General features: G+C 31.5%; 4 protein-coding genes across 4 annotated transcripts; 2 read left to right on the forward strand and 2 right to left on the reverse strand.

The window, feature by feature from the left end:
* Nucleotides 1–311: 311 nt before the first annotated feature.
* Nucleotides 312–1,541, forward strand: LOC107647212 (uncharacterized). Its single transcript, XM_021105599.1, has 2 exons — nucleotides 312–611; nucleotides 1,059–1,541. The coding sequence occupies exons 1-2, from the start codon at nucleotides 312–314 to the stop codon at nucleotides 1,539–1,541; spliced, it is 783 nt and encodes a 260-aa protein (XP_020961258.1).
* A 1,668-nt stretch (nucleotides 1,542–3,209) lies between these two features.
* LOC107604798 (UDP-glycosyltransferase 73C1) lies at nucleotides 3,210–5,562 on the reverse strand. Its single transcript, XM_016306488.3, has one exon. It carries the CDS (start codon nucleotides 5,401–5,403, stop codon nucleotides 3,922–3,924), a length of 1,482 nt encoding a protein of 493 aa, XP_016161974.1. The 5' UTR covers nucleotides 5,404–5,562; the 3' UTR covers nucleotides 3,210–3,921.
* Nucleotides 5,563–6,071: 509 nt separating this feature from the next.
* Nucleotides 6,072–14,242, reverse strand: LOC107647213 (uncharacterized). The gene is made up of 15 exons (XM_088490911.1): nucleotides 14,014–14,242; nucleotides 11,094–11,230; nucleotides 10,775–10,979; nucleotides 10,475–10,571; nucleotides 10,206–10,327; nucleotides 10,014–10,098; nucleotides 9,704–9,836; nucleotides 9,504–9,586; nucleotides 9,117–9,251; nucleotides 8,772–8,973; nucleotides 8,347–8,535; nucleotides 8,006–8,155; nucleotides 7,783–7,787; nucleotides 6,212–6,272; nucleotides 6,072–6,128 (listed from the first exon to the last, which is right to left on the reverse strand). The coding sequence occupies exons 1-15, from the start codon at nucleotides 14,240–14,242 to the stop codon at nucleotides 6,072–6,074; spliced, it is 1,890 nt and encodes a 629-aa protein (XP_088347037.1).
* A 227-nt stretch (nucleotides 14,243–14,469) lies between these two features.
* On the forward strand, nucleotides 14,470–16,168 carry LOC110263457 (uncharacterized). The gene is made up of 5 exons (XM_088489614.1): nucleotides 14,470–15,044; nucleotides 15,253–15,520; nucleotides 15,624–15,719; nucleotides 15,856–15,977; nucleotides 16,090–16,168. The coding sequence occupies exons 1-4, from the start codon at nucleotides 15,024–15,026 to the stop codon at nucleotides 15,939–15,941; spliced, it is 471 nt and encodes a 156-aa protein (XP_088345740.1). The 5' UTR covers nucleotides 14,470–15,023; the 3' UTR covers nucleotides 15,942–15,977; nucleotides 16,090–16,168.
* The last annotated feature ends 3,722 nt before the right edge of the window (nucleotides 16,169–19,890 follow it).

Genomic DNA, 19,890 nt, shown 5'->3' on the forward strand with positions numbered 1-19,890 from the left:
TAAATTCAATTAATCAAAACTTGCTCTAAATTTCTTTAATAAAGAAATTTCTGAAATTAAAGCTGTGGAAGTACTGAATTTGAAATTAGCTAATAATAGCCCTTTTTCAAAAGTTCTGGGTCTTACAGATGAAATACTATATGAGAGGAGAAAAGCTTTGAAAAATCAAGATATTTTACTATGTCTTTTTTTTATATCAAGATTGTATTCTCTTATTATTTTTATTTTTATTAATAATATTAATAGTTTTATTTTGGAATTACTTATTAAATATTTCATAAAACCACCATGTGCTTTTGCTAGGACTAAACATGACTGATGACGAATTGAAAAACTTCTGCCTTATTGAGATTGAGAAGATACTCAACAGCAATGCGAGATCTTTAAGAGACTATCAATCAATACCATATCTTGAGATGTCTGATGTTTGCCTTTTTCAAAATAAGCTAATAGAGGAGGAGTTAGCATATGACACAAATGATTTGACTCATACAAACTTATATACGGAACAAAAGATGACTCATGAGCAAAGGTTAGTATTCGATGAGATACTCAATGCTGTTATTACAGATTCTGGTGGTTTTACTTCCTTTATGGGCATGGTGGGTGTGGTAAGACATTTATTTGGAATGGACTTTCTTCTGCTATTCGGTCTAGAGGAAAGATTATTTTAAATGTCACATCCAGTGGAATTGCATCTTTATTCCTACCTGGTGGCAGAACGGCTCATTCTAGATTTTCAATACCATTACAATTAATGATGAATCTACTTGCAATATCAAGCATGACAGTTTGAAGGCTGAGCTGCTCATCCAAAGTAGCTTAATAATTTGGGATGAAACTCCAATGCTCAATAAAATGTGCTTTGAAGCACTTGATCGGACACTCAGAGATCTTATGTCAGTTACCGACAACATAAGACACATCAACCATTTGATAGTAAGGTTGTTGTTCTAGGAGGTGATTTCAGACAGATACTTTCGGTGATTCCGAAAGGGAGTAGACACGATATATTGACATAAGCTATTAACTCATCCCATATATGGTCGTTTTGTAAGGTTCTGAAACTGCATACGAATATGAGACTTCTAATGTCTTCTTCAGATCAAGATGAAGGTGAAATGAAGAGATTTGCTAATTGGATACTTGATGTTGGAAATGGAAATATTGGTTCTATTGTTGGTGATGAATCAAAAATTGAAATTCCAGATGATCTATTGATTGCAACTACTGATGACCCTCTCTTTCATTTAGTAGACTTTGCATATCCAAATTTGTTGCAAAACATGTCAGATTACAGGTATTTTCAGAGTAGGACAATTCATGCACCCACGCTTGAGAGTGGCGAGAAGGTAAACGATGGGATGGAAAAGGAGTATTTGAGTTTTGACACAACATGTCAAGCTGATGAGAATGAAGATGTACAACAAGAGTGGTTCACACTAGAGTTCCTAAATGACATCAAATGTTCGGGACTACCCAATCACAAGTTGACTTTGAAGCCAGGAGTCGCTGTAATGCTACTACGAAACATATACTAGACTTCAGGTTTATGCAACGGGACAGGATTAATAGTTAATGAACTTGGCAGCAACGTAATTGGAGTGACGGTAGTGACCGGTAGAAATATTGGAGATAAAGTGTACATTCCAAGAACGAACTTGATCCCTTCAAATTCAGGGTTGCCATTTAAGTTTCAACGGAGACAATTTTCATTAACAGTATGCTTTGCAATGACCATTAACAAGAGTTAGGGTCAATCATTATCACATGTAGGACTTTACTTGTCAAAATCAGTGTTCACCCATGGACAACTTTATGTTGCTTTGTCAAGAGTTAAGAGTCGCGCGTGGCCTCAGGGTTTTAATTCTAGACGAAGACGGCAATCTGAAGTCATCAACAACAAATGTCGTGTTCAAAGAAGTTTTTAATAATATTTAGGTAAGAATAATATTATTTTCATTTTAATAGCATGTTATGATTTACACTTTTGTATAAATATTTACTATAGATATAACAAATTTATCTATAACTCTGTTTTCAGATTTGAGATGAAATGCGTAACAAGGAGCACAACATCATATGCCAATTGCTTTTCTAATGAAGTTAGTAAGATACTAGGTTGTCGATAAATTTTTATTAGCCTTTTGATATAAAATTTAGTGTAAAATTGACATGCTATTATTATAGTTATATATGTTCTTATTTTTTTCATGTCTCCCTCTTTATGGTTCAAGAATATTATAGACTTTAAACTCTTCTATTTGCTTTTTACTTTGAATAAAGATAAAACAACATATTCAGTACGTTTATTATATAATAACGATGATCGTGTTATACTAAACTCAAAAAATTTATAATTATAAAATATTATTTTTAATTTAACATGTCAAATTTAAATATAATCCCGTGCATCGCACGGGTTTAATACAAGTAATTCATATAAATCAATAAAAAATCAATTCCTTTTAAATTTTCTGATTTTCTCATTTTTTTTAATTTGACAAAGGAATAAGCAAAACTTTGAAAACGTGGTAAAAGGTTCTAGCTGGCAAGCCACACTTTTGAAGCGTGGTTGTATGTTTCTTATTGGCACGCTTTCGAAGCGTAGCCAAAACCAATTCACACGTTCCTAAAAGCATGTCAACAAAAAAGCATGCTAATAGATTGAGAAAAACGTGGCAGTAGAGCGTGCTGTAACTCAAAAAGCGTACTGAAAATTATTGTTACGCTTGTTCCAACTTTTTGCCACACTTAAAAGCGTAGCAAAAGCCTAGTTATCTTGTAGTGCATTCACAAGAAAAACTACATTTCAATCAATTATATAGAGCATTTGAAGCACAAAAGTTAGTCATCAGAGAAACATAATGATGCTTGGTTTTAAATTTTCTGATTTTCTCATTTTTTTTTAATTTGACAAAGGAATAAGCAAAACTTTGAAAACGTGGTAAAAGGTTCTAGCTGGCAAGCCACACTTTTGAAGCGTGGTTGTATGTTTCTTATTGGCACGCTTTCGAAGCGTAGCCAAAACCAATTCACACGTTCCTAAAAGCATGTCAACAAAAAAGCATGCTAATAGATTGAGAAAAACGTGGCAGTAGAGCGTGATGTAACTCAAAAAGCGTACTGAAAATTATTGTTACGCTTGTTTCAACTTTTTGCCACACTTAAAAGCGTAGCAAAAGCCTAGTTATCTTGTAGTGCATTCACAAGAAAAACTACATTTCAATCAATTATATAGAGCATTTGAAGCACAAAAGTTAGTCATCAGAGAAACATAATGATGCTTGGTTTCATGCATATCACAAACCAAGCAATCAAAGTTCCAAAAAGATGATAAAAGGAAAAATAATTACACACGATGTAGCACTTCTAGAGATTTTTCCTATAATAGAACAAGCAATGAAGATTGAATTTTTATAATAATGGAGGGAACAGAAAATCAGCCACTAATAAGTGGCGACAGTTACAGTAACCCTTTAACCGCTAGAAATGATAATGAGCGGTGACGGCTCAAAGTAACCGTAGCAAACAAAGCGACACCATTCCCTTGAAATGCGAAGCACCTTCCTTCTCCTGAGCAAGCACTTCTTGCCATGTTCCCTAGCTCCATTGCTCTTTTCCTCTTCCTCCTTCCCCTCTTCACTACTCATTATGCACATCTCTACAGCTTCAACCACTCTCTTTTCATCATCACTTCAGCTTTCTCTTCATCACCGGAACACCAATAAAGACCATATTTTCTACAAGATTTTAAAATAATGTTCATCAAATTATAAAAACATTCACCTAATAATAAAAAAAGCACTGCCTCCATGAAGCATTAATTTCTTTCAACCATTTATTATAGTACTTTGCAATTGATGTATGTAGTAATAGCGGAAGAACATTAGATGAAGGGAAACAACTTCACTCTGCATTTCACTCTTTCTTGGACAGTTCCATTTCCATGATATCTTGGATCAGAAGATTCACGTTTTTGTGTGAAGAACCTCCTCCTTCCACAGCACTCTTAGCCATCTCCGCAAGCTCTTTTGCCCTTCTTCTTCTCTCTTCAGTCTCCTTGTTCTCTTCCATTAAATCTTTTATGGCATTCTTCACTTCTTCCTTCTTCACCAAAACCCCTGTTTCCTCTTCACCCCAATTCACAGGACTCTCCACTCCAACACTGACACCAACTCTCAATATTTCCACAACAAACATCTGATTGAAGAATTGATCGCCGAACAATGGCCATGTTAGCATTGGCACCCCGTCACATATTGCTTCTAAGGTCGAATTCCAACCACAGTGTGTTAAAAACCCTCCCACTGAAGGGTGCGACAGTATTAGTACCTGTGGAGCCCAACCTCTGATCAAGAGGCCACGACCATTAATTCTATGGTCAAAACCCGATTGCTTAATCCATTCATTCAGTTCTTCTGATTGGTTCCTTTCCCTGATGGCCCAAATGAATGGCCTATTAGATTCTTCCAAGGCCATAGCAAGCTCTATGAACTGCAAGGGAGTTAAATTGCACATGCTTCCAAGGCAGACATAAATAACAGAATTTGTTTCTTGCGAATCAAGCCACTTCATGAAACGTTCCTCGTCGATAGAGGCCCTGTTTCCTCTCCAAGCCTTGTCCGAGTGATCCTTGTTCCTAAGCGAAACCGGTCCAATGCACCACACTTTTCCGTTTTTCGCCTTCTTGAAGTCCCTTGCATAAGGTGGCTCCAACTCCTCGAAAGAATTTACCACCGTTCCATAGGCCGCCATTTCAGCCACTCCCATTTTATCAACAAACTCTTGCCACTTCCAATTCGTCGTAGCTCCCGGAAGCTGAGCTTTGGTGACCATAATTTTGTGAGGGATTCCAGGTATGGGAAAGTACTCTGAATCCTTGGCTACGCTATCTAGAATGTTAGAGGTTAGAACATTTATGTTCCACGATAAACAGAAGCAACTAACCCCGTAGAAAGAGATTCTTGGGACGTTGAATTTGGCGGCTATGTGTGAAGTATATGGCAAACCTACATCAGAGATTATGCAGTTTGGTTTTGGTGTCAATTCCTCGAACAGCTTCTCTGCTGGTTCTTGAAGTAGGTCACTTGCAGCACTGAAGAAGCTATAGGCCATGGCCATTGAAGGAAGCATGTCGAAATTCTCACAGCCTTGTGGAAATCCAGCTTTTTCCGATGGGAACTCGATCTGTTCCAAGCGGAGATTGAGGCCGGAATCCGAAGCCCAAGAGAATGTTTGCGAGACGCGAGAAGCGTTGTGAGGGGTTGTTACGACGGTTACAACAACGTTGTCTTGGTGTGATAATACTGTGGCTATGTCTATCATTGGGAGCATATGGCCTGGGGACATGAGTGGGAACACCACAAAGTGAAGCTGCTGCTTATGTGTTTGGGATGCCATTTTTTGTGTGGTTGGACACTGGAAACTATGGAAGGAAATTGATGATTGTTCCACCTTATAATGTTTCCAGAAAGCAAGATGGTAGTGGGTGAAGACTAAAAAAAGAAGCAACTCATCCGATTGAAGACTGAAGCAGCTTCCTAGCTGTTTCGGACGTCAACAACTTTTATTTTTAAATCAATACTAGTGTGAAGACCCGTGCATTTGCACGGAATTTTATTTTGGTTAACATGTTAAAAAATGAAATGATTTAACATTCTTAAAAGAAGAAAAAATTAATTTAATAGTTCACAATTATTTACAGAAATTATTTATGGCATAAAATAAAAAATAACATAAACTAACTAACAAGTTTCACCTACTATACATATTATGTGTTCTAGAGGATAGAAAACTAAAGTTTTAAAATATTATATACATCCTAAAAATAAACTAAAATATTGAGAATTCACTTAAATAATTACTTTTTTGTTACAGAAATTTAAATTAAATGATCTTTTTTCTTTCGAAATCATCTTAAAAACACATGAATATGCAGCATTAAGTTTATACATTTTCATAAAATCTTTCTATTTATGACCAATTTTGTATTCTGAGTTCCTGCTTCTACTTTTTAGCACATTCATTGCAAAATTTTTAGTAATATCTAAGTCCTTAACAACAAACTTCTAATATTCTGATCTTCCAGTATTAAGTAGTAACCTAGCAAAGCGATATGGGATATGCTGTGTAAAAAAAAAAAAGTAACAATTAGTCCATAAAAAATAAAGTAACCAATAAACATGAAAATATAATTATACAAACTTACAAATTGATCAGTTTTGACATCATACTTAGTCAAGGTCTTGTCATGATATAGAACAACATATCTGTTTATTTTAATGTTAATTTATAGAAAAAATATCATGAAACTAAATATTACAACAATGAAAAATGTAAGATGATGCTATACAAAATATTCTAAAATGCAAATTAACTATTCTACTCAATACAGTTTGAATGTAACAAACCTAACCACTAATTAATTTACATTAAGAGATACAAATTCAAGAACACATGTAAACTAATGTAATATTAAATCAGAAAAGAATAAAACAATAATATGAAAATAAAAATTAAGCATAAAACATGTAATGCTAAAAAATTTAAAAGAAACTAATATGAAAATATTTAAAACATATGATAATACCTGACGTTAATAAATTTTGTGTTAGACCACCAGCATCTCGATCAACATCTATATCATTTAACATTTAAAAAATAAAAAGAACATTCAAATAAAGAAAGAAAGAAGATAGTATTAAGGAAAATTATAAAAACAAAAAAAAAAGAAAAGAAAAAAAACCCATATATAAAAAAGATCATAATAATAACAAGAAATATAATAAGTGAAAAAGAAGGACAAGCTACAATATTTAACCATTAGAGGAAAAAAATAACCTATAGTATTTGTGGATGTAGTGCTAGGTAATGAAAAAACAACATTTCCTACAAAATATCACAAACAATGAGCACAATACAATATTTACTATATCTAACATTTGGTTGAGAAATACATGAAAAGAAAAATTACCCGGACCATGTGAATGTTGAGATCTTTGACTTCGTTTTCTTTTTAAACATTCCTTTCTATATAACCTTGCTGAAGCACATAACTTAAACATTTAAACTTGATTTGTCTCACAAAACAATAGAAGATAAATATACCAATATGTAGCAAAGAATATTCAACATGATACTTGAGTCATTTTGTTTATTAAAGAATATCAACCAATCACTTCAACAAACAAAATTACACACATATATAGAGACACACACATATATAGATATATCTATGAAGTAAACCTACAATAGGAATGAGAGAAAAAATCTAAAACCCAGATATCTAATATGTATCTGAGCATAGTTTAAAAAAAATATGTAAAAAAACCTGACTCCTAAAATACAACATCAAAGCTATACCCAATAACACAATATACCTAGTACATAGCTAGATAAAAGAATAACATATAACTCATAATTTTTTGTTTCACACTCACAGTAATCTTATATGTTTTACCCTTTAATATGGATCCTGTTATTATTATTATTATTATTATTATTATTATTATTATTATTATTATTATTATTATTATCTTCTAGATATGAGTTTAAAAAAATATCTTGCTAGGATACTCAAATAATTATAAAACAATCATTAATGAAATTAAAAATACACACTACATGAATAAATAGAAAAGCTGCTGGATTTCATTTACTCTTGTACTTTCACACAAACATACATATACATAAACATCATAGCTAGAAATTAAAAAAAAAAAAAAAGGCTAGAATCCGTAACCTTACCATATCACATCATTTATACAAGATATTGTGTACAATTCCTGGCAAAGTAGAAACAAACAAAAGGAAACTATCAAACCATGCTAGTCTTTGGACACAACTCAAAAAAATAGATGGGACAGAGAGACAGCATCTTCATACTCATTTGTAACATTGGATTCAGTGCCTATGGCTTAACTATTTCTTAAATTAGTAGGCTATTTTATAATAACACCAGCAGCTCCATTAAAACATCTTAAGAATCACGGTTTTTGAAAACCTTGGAAGCCGGGGCAAGCTCCTCGTCAGCAACTTCATCAAAAGCTTTCTTAAGATTTTTCTTAACCTTTGAACCCCTAGGAAGATTCTCAGCAGTCTCTTTCTTGATCACATGAACAGGGGATCCATCAAGAACAGCAGAAAGTACTTCCTGCCATGCAAAAGAATGGAATAATTAAATAAATGTATACAGGAGAGAATATGCAACCATATAAAGAGGCACATCATCCTAATTTTCCAGCCCAAAAAAAATTATAGTCATCCCTAATTCGTGAAACACAGCAGATAATTTAACTAACCAACACATTCATAATTTAAATCTCTCCAAAATAAACAAATTACTGTAGTTTCAGTGGGAGGAGAATTCAAGAAGACCTCAATTTCGAGGTTGCACTCCCCATCAATAGGTATACTATCATCAACAGTTTTGCCTTTCTCTTTCATAATATCAACTTCGTTGCTTATATCATCCAATCCAGGAACTCCAGCATCCTTTTCACCAAAGAAATCAATAAAAGGTCCGCAGTTTGTCTTCACATCGAAACAATTCCCATCACAAGCCTAGCACCTCACACGAATCCTTCTTGCCAACAATATATTAATGGTCACTTGAAAGGATCTTTCCCAAAGAACCATCTTAAAGAACATTTATTAAAAACATAAAAGAAAATCAAACGACAAGAAACCAACAAAGAAGCATCAAGGAATAAACTAAAACAACATTATAAAAGAGACACATATCAAATACAGGAGTTTGAAGAGGCAACCTTGACTGGAGTACGCTCATCATCAGCATTATAGTTAGGCAACTCAAACATGGCAATAATAGCAGCATCATCGCAAACTCTTCTTATACGGAAAGTTCCAAAATATTTATCAGCACCAACACTCTTGGCATCTATCTTAAGAAGCAATTTTTTTTCCAGCAATTGTTGGAACATCAACAGGATAACTATCTCCACAAACAACCTATGAAATAATTTGAAGTTTGTGATTCTTAGAAAAATCAAGGACCAAGTGCACACTCAAACACAATCAACATATACAATTATACATGATACAAACAAACCCTATCCAATTACTAAATTCAACAACAGGAAAAAAGCATAAACCATACATTTGCATCCTTTTGAACCTCCCCAAACAGATTAGCACATGATTTTTTCAATAAATAAGCAGCCTCACGATCGAACAAGACAAATACACCATGTCCGTTATCATCCTCAACAGCTACTTTGATCCGATATCTGACCATATAACAATTACCCAATAAGCAATTTACCAAAAAAAAAAAAACACAAGGAAACAACTATAGTTAGAAAAAATGGAACAAAGAGAATGAAACAATAGAAGGACAAAGAAAGAAACGAAAACAGAAGTCAATATCACAAAATAAATAAATAAATAAACAAATAAACACAACAACCTTAGGAGTCACGTTGGTAATATAATGCTGACAAAAATCACAATAATATGCACCTCCTTGAGGCTGAATTGACTTTCCACAAGCACAAGCTGAATACCACCAAGGTCCTTCATCCACAATAGATCTCACAATACCAAAAACCACAAAAGACCCTTCCTATTATAACATAAAAATAAACCTTGAGATACAAATGGAAAACATAACTTTGCATTACTTTTTAATTAAAAGACAACTAAGTCAAAATTAAGTAAAGACATCGAAAACTTAATAAACCTCATTGTTATCATGGAGTTCCTCAATAGTGCATCTCATAGTAAGCCGCATAAAATCATCTTCCAATGAAACACCCTTGCCCTTATTAGCAATAAACAATGGTTGTGTTCCATTGATACCTTGATCAACTTTACTAATAATCATCACAGAAGAATAAAAAAAAAAGGGAAAGATCCAAAAATAAAAAATCAGAAGCAATATGAACCAAACTTAAAACACAAAGAGAATAAAATGAAATCATATTAGCTAAGTTAAAACTATAAATAAGAACACCAATGAACTAAACATATCATTTATTGAGTCTAATAACCTATTTTTAAAATTAACAACTTCAGCCAAATCAGGATTAAAGAACAGGCGAGTAGCATGCATAACATTTTGGCGACCAACGTGTCCTACAAAACACCCGACTGAATAAATAAAAAATGAGAAACAGGAAAATAAATATAAAATAGAGAGTTCAGAAGAAATTAAGAAGAATGAATATTATAATATTCACTACCCCTAAAGAATTTAACTTTGGCAAGTTGGATCACAACAACTGGTTGCTCCATATAACCAGAACCTAAGAAATGATGCACTTCATCCACATATTCCCCAAACAGAGCACAGTGTATTGTCAACCTAAAAAAAATTATTTTTAAAAACTTCGATCCATTAACAATCCAATATAAAATAACACTAAAAATTGACAAGACAGTTCATAACATAAATAATAGGAAACTAATACAAAACACAATCAATATGAAGATAAGATGGACAAAAACAGACTCTTTTGAAGATAACTCAAGAACAATCATCTTCATCACTTTGTCATCTTTCACATACTCTTTCTCTTCACCAACAGAAGTTAGCAATCCAATTACATCTATTGGAAAACAAACATGAATAAAATTACAGAAAAAAAAGTGCACATTTCCATAAAAGAAAATAACCAACAAAAAAGAAACAACAAACTGAAAGAAAAAAAGAAAATGGAGGGGATAAAGAAGATACGAAGTCACCTACCAACTTAGTAAACATAATCCTCAGTCATCTTCAAGAGCTCATCAAATGGATAAAAACTGAAACACGTCTTGGGGATAGCATCATCAGGGACAAGAACAACACTTGTACGGTTAAGGAAAACCAACTTAAACTCATGTTCTGCTGCCCTATAATTGCCTTGATTTGCAACAATACTAAAATATGCCATTCGATATGTTTGACCCTCAATAATATTCTCTTTAAACCTATTTATCAGTTGCTTCTTAACAGTTGTCTGGATTTTGTTAGACTAAAAATAGCCACAACAACTAAAATTTAGGAACAAAGCACAACAACTAAAATTTAGGAACAAAGAAAGTCATAAATAAAATCAACCAAAAATCAACAATGAACAACCACTCACATCTGCATCAACAAGAACAACTTCCATTGAATTTGCAACATTATGATTCCCAAATGAAGGAACAATCAAAGTCCTTAGTACCCTAACTTTAAGTCTCCATGCCTTCTTTGTAGGGCTGTCAAACGGGCTAGCCCAGCCTATTTAGGCCCGGACCGTTAAGCCCGTGGGTTAAATGGGTTGGACCGTTTAAACCCGTTTCATTCGCGGCCATAATTTTTTAGCCCGAACCATTTTATGGTAAGCCCGGTGGGTTAAATGGGTCAGCCCATTTATCCTTTTATTTTATTTTTTGAAAAATATTTTGATAAAAAATATCACTTTTAGGTCAAAAATCTTTAAAAAATAATATTTTTTTAGTTGATGGATCGAATTTTTGGGGTATGTGTAAAATTGTCTCAACGATTTTGTGTGCACTAGATGCACCATATTTTATGAAGCATTAGATTATATTAAATGAAAATTAAAGGATGTTATGAAAGAAGAGTATTCACACGCTTTATAAATATAGAATATATTAGTATATATATACATTAACACAATTTTAATGTATAATATTTTAAAAATGGCAAGTATAATCTTTTACTTTAAAATGAATATATGGTCCTGCGTTATCTTCCCTTAAAAATTCAGTTTTTTGTTTACAATTTTACATGTTATGTAACCACTGACTACTGAGATTGGATGTGATTGAAAGTTCGAAAATTGAAACACAAAAATCTATTGATGACGATGATGATGTAAGACGGTATAAGGGGAGAAAATGAAGTATACCTTACCAATAAATATATAAATAAATAAATTGCAGAATATATAATGTATTTAAAAGAAAAAAAAAGAAAGAATACTCCGAATAAATGAATTTCAGCCGACTCATCATGAGTATCGAAATAAATGGCTTAAACTTGTTGGGTTAGTTTGTTGATATACCTAGATAAAAAAAATTCAATAATAAAATATGAGCATTTTATTAATAAAAAAGAATTATTTATCTTTTCTTAGAAAGAAAAGTCAGATGATATCAATGCAAAATTGATTTTAATCTGTAAAAAAAAATTTGATTTTAATCTAAATTATATCTTTTGTTAGAAAAATAATTTCTTGGTGCTTTCTGTCTTCTATTTTTTTATTATTATTTTGGTTCTAATATTTAGGTCAAATTCTAATTTGATGTCTGATATTTTAAACATTTTATTTTAGTGCAGAATAATTTTGCACGAGTTTAATATTATTTCACTTTTAAATTTGATACAAATTCTTTGTATCAGGAAATATTTTGTATTAGACTATTGAGATTTAAAGTACTTAATTATGCACTAAAATGTTATGCATTTATTAGAGTCTATCAGTGTTCTTCTTTTATATTTACCTTTGATTTCTATATAATATAATCAAATGGTCTATATAAATATGGGATGTTCTATAAGCAGATAATTGTTGTTCTCATTTAAAAGATACCATCTTCTTTAGTGGATAAATTTGATGATTCATATTTTTGTATTTTATTTTGCTTCTTTTTTTTTTAGTTTAAAAAGCCATTTTTTAAATACAGTTATTTTGTTTGATATGAAAAAATTATTTCATTATGTGATTTTGAAAATATTCAATTTTATTAAAAAACTTAGTTATTTACTTTTTTAAATTTGATATTATTTTTTCCAAAAAAAGATAAAGAAAGTATATCTTTAATATATTAATAAGAATAAAATATGACCATTTTATTAATAAAATCTTTTGTTAGAAAGAAAAGTCAGATGATATCAATGCAAATTTGATTTTAATCTGTCAAAAAATATGATTTTAATCTAGATTATATCTTTTGTTAGAAAAAAATTTCTTGGTGCCTTCTGTCTTCTATTTTTTTATTATTATTTTGGTTCTAATATTTAGGTCAAATTCTAATTTGATATCTGATATTTTAAATATTTTATTTTAGTGCAGGATAATTTTGCACGAGTTTAATATTATTTCACTCTTAAATTTGGTACAAATTCTATGTATTAGGAAATATTTTGTATTAGACTATTGAGATTTAAAGTACTTAATTATGCACTAAAATGTTATGCATTTATTAGAGTTTATCAATGTTCTTCTTTTATATTAACCTTTGATTTCTATATAATATAATCAAATGGTCTATATAAATATGGGATATTCTATAAGCAGATAATTGTTGTGCTCATTTAAAAGATACCCTCTTATTATTTTATTATATGGTTTTGATGGTATTAAAATTTATTAATAAACTTGATTATTTATTTTTTTAAATATGATATTATTTTTTCCAAATAAATTGAAAGAAACTATATTGTTAATATATCAATAAAAATAAAATATCATAATTTTATTAATAAAAGATAATTATTTATCTTTTTATACAAAAAATAGTCACATAATACCAGTGCAAATTTGATTTTAATTTGTCATAAAAAAATTTGATGAAAATCTAAATTATACTCTATCCATACAATTTTATTTTATTTTTGTTATTTCTAACATATATATTTAAGTAATGAATATATTATTAGTAGTAAGTTTTTTATAATATCATATATTAATTTTTTCTTGGCCTCTCTTAACATAATTTGGTTAATTTATCCAGATCTCAATTGATTTTGTTTTTTTTCTTTTGTTAGTTAAAACGTATCTTTTTTAATAGATGAACCAGATTTTTATTTCTTAAAAAAATCAATTCAAATTGTTTTTTTTAATACAACGAATTTCCATAAAATTCAAAAATTAAATATCTAAAATGATTGATATTTTTTTTATTATCTAAAAATACTTGGTTGCAGAATTTTGTTTTTATTAATATAATCCTTTCAATTTAACCATAACCCTAACTAAAGTCAGATAATGTGAGTTTAAGTAATTTTGTTTTGCCAAATTCATCAGTTTCAGTTCATTAGGATCCCTAAAAGACCTTTCGACCTCACCCCATCTTCTTCATCCCTAATCTCACTCCATCCGTCGCACCATCTCCGTTCCTGCTCCCTCGGCTGAGGTTTCTGCTTCTCTCCTGGGTTTTGGCCACAAGCAGAGAAGGTATGGGTATCTTTGCGATTCCATTCGATTGCACCATGAGGGTGTTGTTCTCTTCGTTGCGTCTGTTCTTTCTCCCCAAGGTTCCTTTGTCTCTCTCTGTCGATCATACGTGATTCTCCATCTCGATTTCTCGGTTTTGGATAGCAGATGTCGTCATCGCGGTTCAAGAGGTATATGTGGTCTATGGTTCCATTCTGCTCCTTTTCAATCTTTCTGGATTCCTTCTCCAGTTTCAATTTTTTTTTTCTGTTAATTGTTACTGTTTTCTTTATCCATCATTTAATTTTGAATTGTTTGGTTTCTGATTTAATCATGGTGATTGTTACTTGTTTTTCTAAATCAATGGTTCTCTCCTATGTTTGTGCTCTTGGTATTTTTGTGAAATAATTTTCTTCTTGGGGGGTTTTGCTCATTATAATTTATATAATTTTTTTTCTGCTGTTGGACTGAAATTAACTATAGTGTTAGGTATACTTGACTGATGAAATTTTGTTTTTGCTTTATTGTGAATTGTCAAATCAACTATATGTGGTAGGTATTTGGTAATTTGTAACAGGCCTCTTCCCATATTTTTTTTGCTCTTTTTTATGCCTATTAGTCTATCTCTGTCCCATATGTGAAGCTTTCATTGTAAGCTTTAGTGTTTGTTAACCTTGGGAGTTTATAACTCCAACTCATCTGTTTATCTTCTCATCTTAGTTCTGAAATTTTCTCTGTATATTTTCTCCTTTTGCTGTTCTTATCCTATATATGTTGGGAATGAATAACCGTGTTGATCTGGTGGAGAAAATCACTCCCTGGAGAGAATCATGGAAAGTGCATGTTAAAGTTGTGAAGTTGTGATACCACAAGAATCTTGCTTTGGATCTTTCTCAAAATCTGTTGCATATGGTCTTAATGGATGAGAAGGTCAGTTTTATTTTATGTTAGTATTTCCTTAAGTTGTTGCAACTTTTCTTTTTCTTTTTCTTTTAAATATGCAGAAGGGAATTTTTATTTTTGGTTGCAAAGTGATGTGTTTTTGTTGTTTTAATTTTTTAGTCAATTGTTTTTATGCTATTTGGATACCTAAATATGTTAATAAATTCAAAATATGAAGCATTTTTTTCAATTGCAGTTACACAAGATCCAAGCAACGATTAGAGACCAGCTTATATCAAAGTTTGTTGTGCCTCTAAATGAAGGGGATCTGTATTTGATGACCGATTTTACAGTTGTACCAAACACTGGTTTGAACAGAGTGACCAAACATCGATTCAGAATTTTGTTCCAATACAAGACCTCTGTTGTTTCTGTGGTATCTCCAAGGATACCTTATTCCGGCTTGTGTTTTACATCAATAGATGAAATAGATCAAATGAAAAAGGACCACAATTTCCTCATTGGTTTGTACAAGTTTCTTGCTTTACCCTTTTAGGATCATAGTATTATGTTTTAACAAGTGTAGTTTCTGATTCAAATTTGTATATGTTTCAATCTAATTATTAGACTTTGTTGGGATCATTACTGGTGTTCGAAAAGAAAGAGATGTAGCATCATATGGGAAGCTGATCAAAGCAGTTGTGCTAGAAGTTTTAGTGATGGGTAATATGTCTCTGACTTTCTCCCATATCAGTAGTTATCTTCTATTCATTCAATTTTTATTTTGTTCCAGCCTTTATGTTTATAACAATAAATATATAGTTAGATCCTTTTGATCTTTTGAAACTTATTTCTCCAGCAAAAAGGTCCAATGCAATATGTTTGGAAATGCTTGTGATCTGTTGGAATATGATAACTTACAAAAATATCCAAGATCTCCACTGATTGTCCTCGAGGCTTTTAAAATCAAAGCAATTGAAGGTTAGTTTCAGGCATATTCAGCGAATTTTTACTGTAATATTTACTTTTCTTATTTTTGACCTTTTAATTTAAATATGGTTTGAGGCTAATAGAGTAGGATTCTTGCATGCAGGTGGAGTAATTCTACAAAATGTGATAAATGTCTCTAGGTTATTCATTAATCCCGACGTTCCTGAGTCTGTTGAGTTCCTAAGCAGGTTAGTTGTCATAAAAATATTGTAAAGCTACAACCTGCTATGCTTATTTTGTTGGTATTCATGTATATGTTTTGTGTTATGAAGATTAGTTATTGTATCTTTTATGTAGATTTAGTGTAGCCAGTTATGGATTCTCAAGACTTGTGACCAATGACCTTGGATACTTAGTTTCTAAAGTTGATGGTGATTATTTCAATCCCAAAGAGATCAGTAATATTCAAGATCTTCATGTAGATAACGGGGTACTATTTTAGATTGGCAAACTCCCCATTTAATACTTAAACTTGAATTTCTGAAACATGTGTGTTGGGTTTATATGATTGTTTTTAAAATTTTACAGGATGCTCATTACTTTGTTACTGGGACAATTAAGGAAGTTATGGATGAACCAAATTGGTGGTACTACTCATGTGTATGTGGTCATGTCGTTGTTGAGCATGATGATCTCTACCTTTGTGATGCTTGTGGTTTATGTGTTGAACATGTTATGGTCAAGTAAGGTTCATATGTAACTCTATTATGGAATGGATTAATTATCAATCTTTTGCATTTTTGGTTAGTTCTTTGTTATGCATCAGTCTATGTGTTGTTAAGTAGATTTCTTGGTTTTAGTTATCATTCTTGGTTGTCAATTGTGTTAGATATGGGATTCGGGTAAAGATTCACCATGCTGGGTGTGCTGTTTTGTTTGTTCTGCTTGATAATGCGGTAACAAAATTATTTGGGAAAACTTGTTCTGAAGCATTTCTCAGGATAGAAGAAGAATTCCCTGTTGATCCTAGTGTGCTTGCAGTATGAACTCTTTCATATTGAACCTCATTTAATCTTTGTTATTTTTTTTTGTGTTCAAGTTTATTGATTCTTTTATATTAAACTCCCAAGGTCTGTCGGTCATATTCTCCACAAATATTTGGTGATGTTGTTGGAGAGGAGAAAGTTTTCAAGGTTGAAACTCTTTCTGCAGTTGATGCAGATTACTCCGGGTCCTTTAAAATTATAAATGTCTTTAGTTATAATCCGGAATCAGCTGCAACCGATGATTATATGAATGTATGATTTCTCACCCTATGTTACAACATGTTCATGCAATTTTATTTTTTCTGAATCAATGCATTCGATACTTATTCTAACCAAATTATCCCAGGCAAGGCTTCAGGATCCCATTTTTCCACCAATCTATGATGCCTATTTGCAGTATGCAACTGCTGAAGATTACAAGACTCAAGTAGTGTGTGATAATTCTATTCAATCAGAAACTATTGAAGATATTATTACTGATCTTATTTCACCCAATCGCTGCTATTCTGATGTTGACAACGTATATTTTTTTCCTCATTTGTGATAAAATCTCTTAGTTCTTTCTTTTTTGTTATTCTTGTTATATCATATGCTGAAAAGTTAGTAATTTATAGCTTTGTAAATTATTTGAAATTTGAAATGCTGTATTAATTTTTTCTTTGCTGGCAGGGTGGTTTCGTTTTTATTCTCGGAACTATATCATCTGTTTTGAAGAATCATAAGTGGTGGTTCTCAACTTGTTTATGTGGTTCTCTTGTGTCAGCTAATAAACAAATTTTATCATGTGATCTATGTCAGCTTCAATGCATTCATGCTGTCCCAAGGTGTTTTGTAGTTTTATTCTGTTTTCATAACTAATTATTATTTCAATGTTAACTCAAAATTTCCTTGTTTTCTCCTGCTTTTCAAGATTCTGCTTGAAGATTGTAGTGTCTCATGCAAATGGCAACAATATATTTGTTCTTAAAGATCGTGAGGTTGTGTAAATAATAAAGACAAGATGCTCGAGCTTTTTGGATAATCACCCAGAGTTGAATAAGGTTGTATTCCAGTTGTGGTTTTAATTAGTATATAGATATATATATATAGTTAGTTTGTATCTATTGACATTCCTAACGAAAACCTAAACTATTATTATGCTATTTTTTAACTATTTTGTTTTTTTTTTGTTTTTAGGGATCTTATTACAAAGTTGTTCCATTGAAACTCATTTCAAGTCTTTTGCACAAAAAAGTTATATTCATGGTTGATGCTAGGCCTGTGGGTTATGAGATGAATCGATCTGTGTATATTGTTCAACAAATTTGGGATGATGCCTCCGTTATTAATGTTTTTGAGGCTGCTGCTGAGATGAATGAGCATAAGGTTTGGTTATATAGTTTTTATAATTTGTTCAATTATTAGTACTTACAAATATCAATAACTGAGAGGATTTCAATTTTGTTCAGATTCATGTTCTGGTTGATTCTATGCCTGAAGTTGAAGATGCTTTCAGCCAACGTGGAAGCGATCATGAGGCTGTGGAGGATCTGCATGCTTTTTAGTTTAATATGTTAACATACTACTTTAAATTGTTGTTGTGGAGGATCTTCATGCTTTTTAGTTTAATATGTTCAGATACTACTATAAATTGTTGTTTGATTTGTAATACAATGTTAGTCTCTTGTGAATTCTAATGTGGATATAACTATGATATTTATATATTTAATCAAATTCCTTTTTTTAATTACAACAAAAAAAAATATGTGTTTATTTTACCAGTTTCAAATAAACCGGTGCAATAATTAATCAACTATTAATCAGTATTAAAAAAAATGATAATTGTGGAAAAAAATATAGATACTGGTTAATAAAATGGTTTCATTACCATTTTTAAATGTATTCAAGCTAAGGTTAAATTTAATTATTATTAAAAAATATATATCTCTTTAGTTTTTTATATGTATTTAATCAAATCCCTTTTTAATTACAAAAAAATACCTTTATTTTACCAGTTTCAAATAAACCCATGCAATAATTAATTAATTATTAATCAATGTTAAAAAAATTGATAATTGGGAAAAAAATATAGATATTCGTTAATAAAATGGTTTTCATTACTATTTTTAAATGTATTCAATCTAAGATTAAATTTAATTGTTATTAAAAAATATATATCTCATTAGTTTTTTTAATTTTCTTTTTTGGCAAAAAATGTCAATTCAAGGGTGCCATATTCTCATTAACACATAAGTCATCTTGTTCTTTTTCTTCATTTTTTTTATTTACGGGTCCCTTCTTCTCTTTTTTTTTCTCACTTTGAAACCCGATTTGGTTTCCGTCAGCTCAACGATCACTCGCTCGCACTCGTCCTCTCCAGAATCAGAAAGCCAAGTACCCAGAGGTGCGAACTGTTCTCTTGAGGTCATCGATTTTATTTGTTGGTTGTGTGATTCAATGAGAGTCGCGATGGATGCTGTTCTTCAATTAGGGGGCTTCTCTTTCTTCCAATTATCCCAAAAATAGGTTTTTATAGTTGTCACAAGGCTTGGAGCACATTACGTAACATTTATCATCGGTTATTATTCCCCCAAACTGATTAATGGGTTTCCCGCAGAATCTAATGTTTATCATGGGTTTTCCAAAAATGAAAAAAATTTGCTCCTTTGCAAAGCTGATGCGCCTTCTTCTGTTGCTGATGGGTTTGCGAAAGGCTTGATGGGTCTTATTGTATCTACTATTTGAGGGCTGCATTCTGTGGCTATGGTTCTCGCTGCCGTTTCAATCATCCGCATGACCGTGCGACGGTAAAATTTTTTGTTTGTTTCATTTTCAAGTTTGGAGAGGGTTTTTGGTTGTGTTATTTTTGTGCTTGATGTCATTAATTATTCATCGTTGTACTTTGGATCTGTTAGTTAATTTTGTACATCCTCTAATTC

The sequence above is a fragment of the Arachis ipaensis genome, chromosome B6, assembly GCF_059453495.1.
Source record: "Arachis ipaensis isolate K30076 ecotype BB chromosome B6, ASM5945349v1, whole genome shotgun sequence".
Classification (NCBI taxonomy): domain Eukaryota; kingdom Viridiplantae; phylum Streptophyta; class Magnoliopsida; order Fabales; family Fabaceae; genus Arachis; species Arachis ipaensis.